Source organism: Argentina silus (genome assembly GCF_951799395.1).
Source record: "Argentina silus genome assembly, chromosome: 4".
NCBI lineage: Eukaryota > Metazoa > Chordata > Actinopteri > Argentiniformes > Argentinidae > Argentina > Argentina silus.
The window spans coordinates 682,327-695,361 of record NC_139658.1 but is presented as its reverse complement, the minus strand read 5'-3'; the positions used below and the strand labels follow the sequence as shown (position 1 = coordinate 695,361).

Sequence of the window (13,035 nt, the reverse complement as noted above, 5' to 3'; positions counted from 1 at the left end):
TTCTTCTGTTTAGCTGTAACAAAAAGGGACACTGTGAAACTCAAACCACCTATAATATCAGCTTTCGTATCCAATGAAAAAACACCACCGGGACACTATGCACTGCCTTTACACCACTATTTCAATACATAGATGATCTTTTTAGCTGTTTTGTTTAGTCATCCCTCATCTCTTCAGATAGGGTCACTTAATAGCGTCCTCTGCTCCGTCCTGAGGCTCTTCATGTCCTCTTTATATTCATGTTGTTCCCTCTTAGGGACAGATTTGGTGACTTATCTCATAGTAGGTCAAAAACAATATGAAGACACATACAGCAATGTAGGTCCAATAATGTCCTTAAGCAAAATCTTCTGTTAAGTTGATAAAGGATGGATGGCTGTATGAACTGAGCATAACAGAATCCTATACAGGGGTGTTTTCTCAGATCTCAGATAACCCAGTACACTAGCTCATCCATCCGGTTTATTAACATACGCACGCACGCATGCACGCTCGCACGCACGCACGCACGCACGGTTCTCTCAGTAAGTCATACTGACACACATCCATGTGGAACTTGAGCTAATCTCTCCTCACAAACCCAGCCAATAGGCCACTTGGAGGCCTCATCGGTCTTAAGTCACTAGGCGCCAAGTGAATTGCTGTCGGTTTTGGTGGCTCAATCTGTCTATTGTCAAGGGAGTTTATGACAAATCTGAATGAACAGGGGGATTTCAGCCACTTGTTGCTGCTGCTTGAGGTGGTTACTGTTGAGAGCTAGGGTGTCGGGTCCTGGTTGTCTGGTGCTAACATTTACAATGTTGGTGTGTCAAGCAGGCTCAAGACATTTTGAAATGAGGTACAATGAGCTGCATAAATACAGAACTGAAAACTGTGATGATCAATCTAGTCTTGCTTCTTCTTGAGAACTTATTTTCTTTTAAACACATTCCAGTGGATGTACACACATCTACTCTAAATTGCTCTAAGAAGATTTAACTGAGCTTTGGCAATAATGACTGTATATTTGTCAGCTTGTGCTACACTTAACGTCTGAGTTCAATGCATCCTTTGTGGAACTCTCTGGTTCACACTATAACTATAAAAGCGACCTTTGTGATGTTGGTTTTTCTGTGCAACCCCTGAAATTGACCTCCAGGAGCACATGGCCTTTACACAGTGAGATTCTGTTTGAAGGCGAGAGATGGCTGCTCTACAGCAGGTCTGTCAGAAGGGATTCGTCAGCTACTGTAGGCAGTTGAGCCAGGGTCTTTCTTAGACATGGCTAAACTAAACAAAGAGAGACAGTCTGGCCTCAGGTGTATATCATTCTACACATACAGTAGTGATGTCCATGCTTGAGTATGGATTGTCAGAAGAGCACATTGAGACATTTTTTTCTGCCTATAACACGCACATACTGCATTTTCAAATAAATACTTCCATGTCTCTAACCTTGTTAGATGTTGTGCTGAAGTATTTCATTTTTCATTTTCTCTGAACCAATCTGTATGTATACTGTATGCTTATCACTGAAACACCTTTACAATAAGCCTGACTATTCTGCTATATATTAGCCAGGAGAAAACTGACACATATGCTAAGTCCACGAGCCACATACAATACAGTAGGTCACATACCTCCATTATTCTGTCATGGATCTGAAGGCCTCCCTCCTTGTCCGCTGGTCCATTCTCAACTATCTTAGATACAAAGATCCCTTCGTTCGAAGTGCCATCATTGTCGTCCTGCAGAAAAACTGTATGTTAATGGTGTATTATCTGAGAATCTCAGATTGGTTGGATAATTGGATAAAATGTATCTATTACTACTAAACTAACAATAACATTTTAAATACATGGTAATAACTTCAGATGATACTATACGATGGTATTTATACTAAAATATTGTAATGATATTCCATTATGGGCTAACCTACTTTAAAAAGTCCTGAGGATATTATAGAGACAATTCAAATGATTTCCCCAATTCCCACGGATCAGAGTCAGCGACACCCTGGAGTCTTTACATATATGAACTCAACAGCAGTCATCAATGCTGCCTGGTTAACCCAGCCATTAACCACGGGGCTCAACAGCCTGCAGTGACTGGCAAGTGGTTGCAGGTGCACATTACACAAGGCTTAATGTTGTGCTCCAGCAGCCGCAGTGCCAAGATGGCCTGCCAGTTGACATGTTTCCCAGGCCTGGAAGAGTGACCCAAGCCTTTAGTGGGGCTAAATGTTGAATGGATGTGTTGCATGGATATGAGGTACTCTGCGTCCATGAGTGAACCCACGACCCCAGAGCGTAAAAGTTAAGATTGGCTTAACAAAGCCACTGCCAACATCCCTCTCAGCTCTCTCTGAAAAACCACATCAAACCCTCCCTACTCTCTGCCAAGTCGTGCGACACTGTGCTAAATTTTAATGGAATACTTAAAGAAACCTCAGAAGTCAAGCTGTGAACGCGGTAATTAATTATTTCAGGTCCGCTTCCTCTTTTTTTCAAGCTCATCCCAGGCCTGTGTTTGCTGTGAAAAATGCTTTGCCCGAAAATTGCCTGGAGTGCCAAGGGAATGTCACAACGGGACCGTGTGAGAGGACTCATGATTTGCCATGCATCCCTCTGTCCAGAGGCTACAATTCAGACAAACTCCAGCACTTAGCCCATCCAGTATGTATAAAGACCAGCCCATAATTACAGTTAGCTTAGCGCCCAGCCTTGCATTGCCATCACATCAGCCCCAGTCAAGGATGAAAATGCCATGTTTCAAAAGCTGCAGGGCCTCTTTTTTGTCAGCTCCATTTGAATCAATAGTTTCTTGTGGAGAATTTGGTGACCTCTTTATGAAGCCATTCAGAGCCTTAAACACTGCAAGCAAAAGTTCAATGTATCCTCTGGACTCTCTTAGCATTGAGCTTGATACATGGTTCTGTCAGAAGAACTGGAAAGGTTACAAATCTACAAGACCATGGAATCAAGAAAAAAAAAACTTTGGATGTTTAGTTCCTTTTTATAGTTTCCTGCTGTAAAAGGTTTTACTGTAATAATCTATGTCGCTACAGCAAAGTGCGTCACTGTAACTATTTTAAACGAACCACAGAAAAACAGCCCTGGAACAGTTTGGCACACATTCCCAGTGAAACAGATATCATGAACACCATTTTAATGGGACCTGCTTACTCTGTAGAGAGACGCTCCATGTATAAAACACGCAGTTCTGATTGAGCTCTTTCGAAGTGGAGCAGTGATTCTTAACACTGCCTCTCTAGCTCTTTATCTGTAATCATTCATGATTTTCTCTTCAGACAGTGAGACAGCAAACACAGAGGCCATGAAGGGTTATCAGCAGAGAGTAAAAGAACCATTTCACCCCTCTATGTTTACCATGTCATCACAATCCCCTCAATTAAAGGGGAAACAACTGTGGGCAAAGTTATAATCCCTGATTTAACCCTCATATAAAGTAATTATAGTTTTTATCTGAAAAACCAAATCCGCTAAACCCAACCAATATACTAACACAATAAAAATGTGATTGATGCGGTCCATCCATCCATATAGACTGAAGATAGAATAATTCATTCTAAGCTATGTCGAGAAAATAAAGAAAAAAAGACAAAATACAGTTCATCGTAGTTCAAGTATGTGCTCCCATTCCTGGTTTGCCAAATGACACTTGGCTGACCATCAACTAGATGAAAACCTTAAAGATCTGAACTTCCAACCTACCGCACATGGTCTTCCTCCTACGATGTTAAAGCCAAGAGATCCTCCCTCCCGATGGAGGACTGCTGTGATGTTTTTGGTCTCCCCTCCCTGTGAACAGATTGAAGACAGAGGGCAAGATATTATTCACTTAAAACCAATCAAGAACAATGACCTACAAATTAATTTATTTCATTAAGGAGTATTTTGGGTATGATAGAAATAGCCGGTAAAAGGGACAGAAGCACAAGCTAACTGTATTTACAGTACAGAAAGACATAAAGGCATATAGCCATGACCAAGCCATCACCTGTTTATTATTAATACACAAGTAGACCTCTCTGTTACTTCACTGTGTGAATAGACAGGATTCTCTGTGGCTTAACCAGGTTTCAGTGACGACTCGTCAAGTGACCAGTTCAAATGAGAGTCCTTTCTCACTCTAGAAAACGTTTGCTATTTGTATTAATACACAAGTAGACCTCTCTGTCAGTGGCGGTATGACAAGTGGAACGCTGAGAAAGTAGTGCAGTCAGCTCTTAATCAGTTTTTTAAGGGGACAGGGGGTTGTACTGGGAACATCATTTCAGCTGCCATTCCAGTATGCCATTGCATACAGGGACTAAATATAAAGCAGATATTAATGGCATGTACAGTGTACTGCCTACCATATAGGCTAAGGGTCCACAGTACATGTCCGCCATGGAGGAATGTGCACTGCTGGACTGAGTCATAGAGGCATATCTCCATGTTTCCATGAGAGCTAACGACAACCAGGCCCAATGCCTGGTTCCCCCTGTGGGGGCCAATTGCGGATCATTTTGGATTATGAACTAATTCAATATTAATGATTTTTTGCTTATAATTTAAAAACAAAAAAAGGCTATGGAAGTCAGACCCATTATTAAATGAGCTTGTGTGGATGAATTTGTCTGATTCCTGAAACCAGTAGGGTGAGCATTTCATGTTAACTAGACAAGTACAATCCCACAGATGACAGATGACAATCACCAGTTTTATCCTGATTCTAAGTCACCTTCCTGTTGAACAATGAAATAGGACCAAGTAGAAAGACCACATTTCCGTTATGGTTGGGCCGGTGGAAGATATTACCGGTAGCATACGGTTTACAAGCTTACACCTATATAATGCCCACCACACCGTACATACTGTTATTTTGCCATTACACCCGTGCAAAAGGGGATGTTTATTAAATTTATAAAATTCTAATTGTTGGCCCTGAAAAACTCTCTAGTTGCTATGGCAGTATGTTTGGGTCATTGCCTTACTGTATGATAAAGCAGCATCTATACATGTATCAAGTGCCAGCTATACATGCCCAAACCAACTCCACCATGTTTCACATATTAGGTGGTATGCTGTAAATCCTCAGCAGATCCTTTTTTCTCGAAACATTCGACTTGCAATCACTCAAAGTGTTACCTGGTACATGATAATATTCATCTTATCTGTCTACAAGACAATCTGCAGGCTTGTAGGTCCTTTTTAGCAAACTGTAACCTGAGCATCCTTTTTGAGGATAAGTAGTGGTTTGCACCTTGAAGTGAAGCCTCTGTAGTTCGGCTGGTGACATATTCTGCTGATGGTAGTCTCTGACACATTCACCCCTACCTCCTGGAGAGTGTTCCTGATCTGTTTCTTTTGAATGATGTTTCAAACTGTTCATTTTGGTATGTTTTCACTATGTTTCCGATTGATTTTTTCAATTCAGCCTCATAATGGCTTCCCTGACTTTCATTGACGTCTGACTGTCTCTTTGGTCCTCATGTTGACAGACACCAATAACAGACTCCAAAGGCAAACGCAAAGCCTAGAATCAATACTAGACATTGAGAGCTCTCTTATGACTGCACAAATGATGTTACGGAACACACCTGACATACCAGAAACACCTGTCAAGCCAATTGTCCCATCACTTTTGGGTACCCTGAAAAGGGTGATGCATAAAAAGTGTTGTAATTTCGGAATGGTGAAACCAATATGTAGATGAATACCATCAAATAAAAGCTGAGAATCTCTACTTTAACCCCATAGTAATTGTTTGATTTCAAACTTTTGGAGTGTACAGCTAAAAGAAGAAAAAATGCTTCACTGTCACATTAGTTACGCAAGGCACTGTAAATTTGGTAGACGGAATCACAGAATCTTGTTGGTGCACTCGTTTGGCGATGCCATGTGTGCCACTACACTGGGTGGCACAAAGGTTACACTTTCCTTTTTCCTTTTAAAGGTATTAGCGTTGTAGCAGGTATTTTGCTGAGAAGGTATACCGGTTTGAGAATCCTCATACTGGCACAGGCCTAATTCCCATACATCCAGGCCAGTTATTCTCAGCCTGTATACTGATTCTGAACATCAGTAGAGCTGCCAACTCTCGCCCTCACAGAGAGCGTCTAGGCTAAGATTCTGCCCCCAAAACACAACGGTCAAAGTAGGTTACCTGTCACAACTTGTACAGCGTTATATTGCTTTTGTTTTGGCAGTGGCTTGGGGAACAGATATGTCACACTGAATCTGAAATAAGTTATAAACTGCAGAGGATCTTATAACACGTGACCAGCACAAGCAGAAACACAGGCTCTGGCTCTCAGAGACTTGTAGTGCAGTGGCAGTCTACAAGTCGCCCGCCTCCCACAGCTAATTCCACTTGTGTCTTTCCGTTTGATACTGCCACATGTGCACTGAAGTTCCCCGCCAAGCAATCCTGTTCATACTGCTTGACTGAATCTGAAGAAAAATCCTTTAAACTAACCACATCATCCACATAATGATTTTTTTCTGGCTTCCTCTTTTTTTCATTCATGGATAATTTGAGAATTAATTCCTTTGGAGATGTTTTCCAGGGATTATAGCTCAGGGGGAGATCAACTTTCTTTTTCATCCCCTTTAAACTAAGTTTGTACAGTACAGCCATCCCAAAGAGCATACACTCACTGTAGAATAGCATAGTCGAACAAGAAACCAGAAACTGTGCTAAAAGTGTTTTCTCTTTCTGATATAAGGTTGACAAAAATGTACGTCATATAAACATTTGGTCATGAGAGACACCAGACACTCTTTAATGAGAAAAATAAAAACTCAAGCACAATTCCTGGGTCGTGAGCAAACAAGCAAACACCTAAAATCAGGCTAATGCCTGAAGACTAGTATGCTACCTTACCATGCCTGTTCTTCCTCTAATACCAACATGTAAGCTGTGTTTGAACCACTCCCTAACTGACAGAGAGAGGCCTCTGTCCATTTATGAATTATGTGTTAAAATGTAGGCTACGCTTTAGAACATCTGCCATATGTGGTCAAACTGGGTATGGCTTGGTTACTTAAAACATATTAAAGTAAGAACAATTTTAATACCCAGAAGGTTCGAAGTGAAGAAAAAATAATCTATCGCAGTTAGATATAAGCCTATTATTACTATTTGTGTGTTATTATCACCTCTTTCTAATTATCATAATCGTTATTACAATGTAACTACAGGTATCAATATAATTATCATACATTTGATCAAGTTGTTATTACACAACATCTGCAGACAGAAACAACTGAGGAGAAGGTTGGGAGGTGGTAATTGTGAACTGGGTCTGTATGTGTACAGAACAGCAGTAAATAATTGCCCCTCCCCCCTAACTGCCAGCTGGCCCCTAAGTGCAGCTGACAGACATATCTCATGGCAGGCGGAGAAGAAGAAACAAACTTCTGGCCAGTACTTGGCCCCTCCAAGTTCCTCGTCGTTGGAAATTACATTAAAGCCCATTAAATACTAGTCTAATGCAACATGTTTGACCACAGGAGACTCAGAGTCTGGTCAAGAGCCTGGAACCCCTGGCAGAAATCGGACCACTTAAGTTTTCCAGACAAACCTCTGATAATAACGGACCGACAAAGTAACTAACCCTGCTGCTGGCAGAAATAACATAGAATGACAGTAACTCAATCCGCTCAACATACAAAGTAACACACACCGAGCGGCAGTTAGATACAAATATCACAATAGTGCCGCAACTCTTATGATTTGAAACTTCTTACCTTGCACGGGGGAGCAAGGGTCTTGGTCAGCGAGTCGATCCTTGCGCTGTATTCTGTGAATTTCTTCTGATACTTCAAAGCTGTCATCTGTAGTTCGTTGTGCACAGCGGACAGTTGAGCAAGAAGTGACTTTTCTCTTTTGCTCGATTTCAACGATTGCTTCTTGAACTCTTTGTCTAAGCTGACCACTTTCCCGTGCAGTGCACTATTATGTGCTTTCAGAGCTTTCAAACAGCAATGGTTGTCTAGTTTTTGCTCTCTATGGGTGAGCATCAATCCACATCCATTTTCACAAATTCCGACCGGTCTGTAATCACAAGTCTCGCGCATATGGGCATCCATGTCCTTCAGATTCAGCACCTCGTTGCATCCTTTATTCCTGCATTTGGCCGGCGAGTAATCGCACATCTCGGTGTGCTCTGCCAGATGTTGCAGCTTTACCACTTTTTCACAGCCTCTGTCATGATTGTCACACTTTATGTCCAGCTTCAAAATCAGGTTTTTCAGAGGGAGAACGTGGTTCAGCTCTTTCGTTGAGATCCTCTGACATTTGACGGGGCAGCTGCTTTGCTGGACAACCCAAGGCAGCACACAGTCAGCGCAGAAGACGTGACCACACGGAGTAGTGAGCGGGTCTTCAAGAACTTTATTACACAAGTTGCATTTAAAATCTGGGTCCACAGCCCCTTTAAACCGATCCAACTCAAATCCCATGTTTTAAGTAAATCCAAAGTTATGCCGGGATTCCCACAGATCGAAGTAGGAGAGGTGGGTGTTTCAGCTTGTCATTGGAGGAGTAGCCTACAGACTGACTGAATACAAGCTGTCCTTACTGTCTAAACTAATTGACCGAGACTTCCTTGGAAAAAAGGGGAGGAATTCTCTACCGTAACTACTATAAGATCCGCGCATAATGGCATCATTAATGGCCATGATCACGCATCATTCTACTTTTACGCGTTTATAGTGTGGTTTAAACGAAGAAACGAATTTTGGGAAGGCGTATGCGGTGTTTTTTTCCTTTGGGTCACACATTAATCTGAGTAGGTCTACATATCCTAATGAAGCATCCATAAACTGTTTATAAGATGATTCACACAACTGAAGCAAATCAACAACCCTGTGAAAATGTACTTATATCCATCTACATTAATTATTCGAGACTGAAGCTGCATTCACTTGGCCCTCTAGTTTTAAAAAATTATGAGAAACATCAGAAAATACCACTCTTTATAGCATTCATTTTATAACCCAAGTACAGTATCTACATGGTTTTGTGGGACTATGTGAGTGTGTCAAACCATGTAAGTGTCTCTGATTACATAGAAAGCTACTATGTTACCTGGCTTGCTATGTCTGACACATCATAGTATGTGAGATATAAACAACATAGTGCAGTGATCACGATCGACTTCATGACATGGCACTGGGACTTTAGAGTCATAACACCCCCATTTTTGATGGCTGAGAAGTACAGAGCAAATGTGACAAAGATCGTATAGTAAGTGACATTTCTATTTCCCCCTGAAGCACAACTCAAAATCCTAGAGGAGGGAATAGGCAAGAAAACATGTTCAGAAGTATTCTGGTTGGTATGTGCACAGCATTAAAGGGGCAATATGTAGCTTTTCCCGCTTGAAAATATCGTAAAATAGCCATGCTATAACTGAAATATTATTAAATAACCAACCAATCTCGTTTTTGGGGCCAATCTTCTGCCCGCATGATTGGCGGATCCAATACCGAATACCAGTGATTTCTACACAACCAATACAATAGGCCTATTAACTTAACTCCAGGGCTCACTTGAAAAAGAGGTGAACATCTCAATGTGACTTCTCTGGTTAAATAAAGGATAAATACAAAATAATAAAATTGGCATAGGCTACCGATTTTGTCAATCAGCTAATATAGGCGTTGTGTAAAATAAAGATATAAATCATTTGCTGGATAAAAACTAGACAATTATCGACAGATTCATTGATTCATTTAGAAGGAGTATACATTGAGTGAGGGGAGGCAGAGAACAGGAGACAATTGTCATTGCAATTCCCCCTTGCAGTTAAATGACGGCAAATTCCTTTATATAGTGCCTTTAAAGCTCTTACACTCATGTTGACAATTACTATGGGATTCCATAGTGTGTGTGTGTGTGTGTGTGTGTGTGTGTGTCTGTGTGTGTGTGTGTGTGTGTGTGTTCATTCTGTTCTCTGCAAAGACTACAGAGTAGAAAATTGCATTTGAAAAATGCACCTCTTTTTAAACACTTGTTTAAGCGCATTTTCCATCTCAGCAGGAAGTATTACAGTCATAAAAGCATTTGAATCGAAAATGATGGAAGGGCGACTCACAGGGCATGCCAGTTGTGCTTAGTGAAGGGACAATAATGGCCAGCACACTGGCAGCTTAACTACCTGTTGTGAGCAGAGTCTATCTTTGTTCAGACCCTGTAATGTTGCTGATGGGAAACACATTTCTATTGGCTGTCTGCTCTCTGGGCAATCCAATGTTGTGCTTTATAAATTCATTCCATATGTGTACTATCAAAGACTGAAACCAAAGGCTCATCAATGACTGAAATGGTGAGACTGACTGAAAGAGAAAGCACTTACAGTCAATCATAAAATTAGGTAATGCCTCTCTTAAAGGGCATTAGTTAGCTACATTGTTATTATGTTCTCTTCTATCCATCCACTGATCCACTGTCATAAAATCACAAATATCATAAATTGTATAGAGAGAGACATGAGTAGACAAGAGAGATATGTAGACAAACACTACAATTCATGAATGATCCACAGTTGTGTGTTTTAATTATGAATTTTGAGTTTCCTCTCAGTAAGTATTTATTATTTCAAACCACATAATAACAGTCTGCCTCTAGCGGTTTATGCTTTATCTGTTCAGTCCGCCTCTCAGTGTCATACTAAAATAAATGTTTGTTTCTTAAATTCATAAAAATACGAAAACAAACATCAATATGTATGTAGATACAGACATACCCAACAGTTAAGACGATCAGCCATTTTGAGAATTGAGATACTGCCTGGTAATTATTCTAAATTAATGATTAATTATTCTCATTATTCTGAAACCAGCTACCAATTGCGAAGCAATTTCGTATGTCTCCTCAACGTGTCAATGTCTACACATGCCTTGAATATTTAAACAATTAGTTCAGCCATTTACCAGGTAGGCCCTAAAAAAATCTCGATTACAATTCAGAAGTTTTCTTAGTCAGACCTACAGCAATTTCTACAAAATCGATTTATTGAGGCCGAGATAAAGGTCCAGTATGTAACATTCAAGCTATCTAAAATCGTCGTCATGATTGTAATGACTATGTTTAATTGGTAGCGATCAGGGAATGAGATTCCTTGAATAAATATTTATTTTACGAACGCTCGAAAATGGAGTGTCCTACGCAACACTCAGTTTGCATACAAACATGTTGTTACTGCCAGGGGTGTTCTAGGGGAGTGGACTCACCGATTTTCGCCTTTCTGTCTCTGGTGGCTGCCTCTTTGAATGGTGCGCACATGCAGAAACACAATAGCTAATGTTCGACTGCAAGTCCATTTCGGGGCTTATATTATTAGGGAGGATGTTGTTGTTTGGAACTTCTAAATGAATTTCCCCACGGTGGCCAGAGGTGGCAGGTTTCCATCAAACTTACAACCTGCTCCTTTAATTTCGTAGGTCATACAGTCTTTATTAAATTGATAAAATCTCGCATTCACGTGCCCATTTATGTATGGTGAAGACCAAAATGCTAACTGTTTTGATGAATGCTAGTCTAACGTGAACGTTCTAAGGTGCTGCAAGATGCTGCAACAAACAACACTGCTGGCTGACAGCTGTTGAATGTGCTAGCCTGCCATAGTAGTTTGAAGACGTGAATAGATGGATGACGTGATCAGAACTGGATAGGTCTGTGCACTGTTACCGTTATGCGGATCATGGAGCCAACCTGTGAACAATTTTAGGGTAGGCTACAGTATTGACCTTAAGCAATAATATTTATATTTAACATGTTTTAATACATATCAAATTATAAATCTATGCGCCTGCGGTATGTGCTGCATTGCAAATTGTCCCATAGTGTTGTGGTATTGGCTTACCGAAGCTTTATTAATTCAAGCATGCTTCGGCATCACTTATCGCAGTTTTGAGAACATCCACATACTCTCCATCATTTGGGATTTTTCTCTAGCCCCAAGAAATATCCATAAGGCTGCCTAATCTCCATATAAAATGTACTTTATATCCGTCATTACCCGAAGCCACGGTGGTAAACTTCAAGCATGGAGTGTCATGTTTGGAGTTTACCACCGTGGCTTCGTGGCTGCCTACTGTATATGCATGTCTCTGTCTCTTTTAATGTTTTTTTTTTTTTTTTTTTTTTTTACAAATATAGGCAGTTAACACTCTCATATACACTCACCGAACACTTTATTAGGAACACTATACTAATACTTGGTAGGGCCTCCCTTTGCTCTCAAAACAGCCTCAATTCTTCCTGGCATTGATTCCACAAGATGTTGGAAATATTCCTTTGAGATTCTGGTCCATGATGACATGATTGCATCACGCAATTCCTGCAGGTTTTTCAGGTGCGCTTTCAAGGTGTGAATCTCCCGTTCTACCACATCCCAAAGGTGTTCTATTGGATTCAGATCCGGTGACTGGGAAGGCCACAGAAGAAAACTGAACTCATTGTCATGTTCATGAAACCAGTTTGAAACGACTTTTGTTTTGTGACATGGTGCATTATCATGCTAGAAGTAGCCATTAGAAGGTGGGTAAATTGTGGCCATGAAGGGATGCACATGGTCAGCAACAATACTCAAATAGGCTGTGGCATTCAAGCGATGATTGATTGGTATTAACAGGCCCAAATTGTGCCAAGAAAACATTCCCCCCACCATTACACCACCTCTACCATAAGACGGTATACAGGTGTTCCTAATAAAGTGTTCATGAGTGTATGTGTAATAAAGAGATCCCCAGACTCTGAATGTACTTTTTCATTGAGTTTTATGAGCTGACAAATTTTTATTATTATTGTTTTACATGATAACCTATACAAAGCATGAATGTGTGATTACAGTACTTAATGCCCAGTGTTGTGTACATGCAACATTAGCACAACATTAGCATTTCAAATGACTATAACTTTGCCCAAAATAAATATTTTACTTGGATAGAAATCAACATACAGCAAAACAACATACAGCAAAGCTGTGTGCTGGAAAACCTTGTTAGAGCATATAGGTGAAGTTATGGGTGGTGGTGGTCA

General features: G+C 40.6%; 1 protein-coding gene across 2 annotated transcripts in view; it reads right to left on the bottom strand.

Annotated features, from left to right (window-relative positions):
• The window catches only part of pdzrn3b (PDZ domain containing RING finger 3b), a gene marked incomplete at its 5' end in the record, with an annotated part of 80,125 nt that extends 71,593 nt beyond the window's left edge, over positions 1–8,532 (bottom strand). Inside the window, 3 exons of one of the 2 annotated variants that reach the window (XM_083668986.1) lie at positions 1,620–1,727; positions 3,714–3,800; positions 7,737–8,532. In XM_083668986.1, coding sequence (XP_083525112.1) covers positions 1,620–1,727; positions 3,714–3,800; positions 7,737–8,450 — 909 coding nt within the window. Of the gene's footprint in view, positions 1–1,619; positions 1,728–3,713; positions 3,801–7,736 lie in introns of those variants that run through there. The other variant, XM_083668988.1, reaches the window with a different exon arrangement.
• Positions 8,533–13,035: the final 4,503 nt, after the last annotated feature.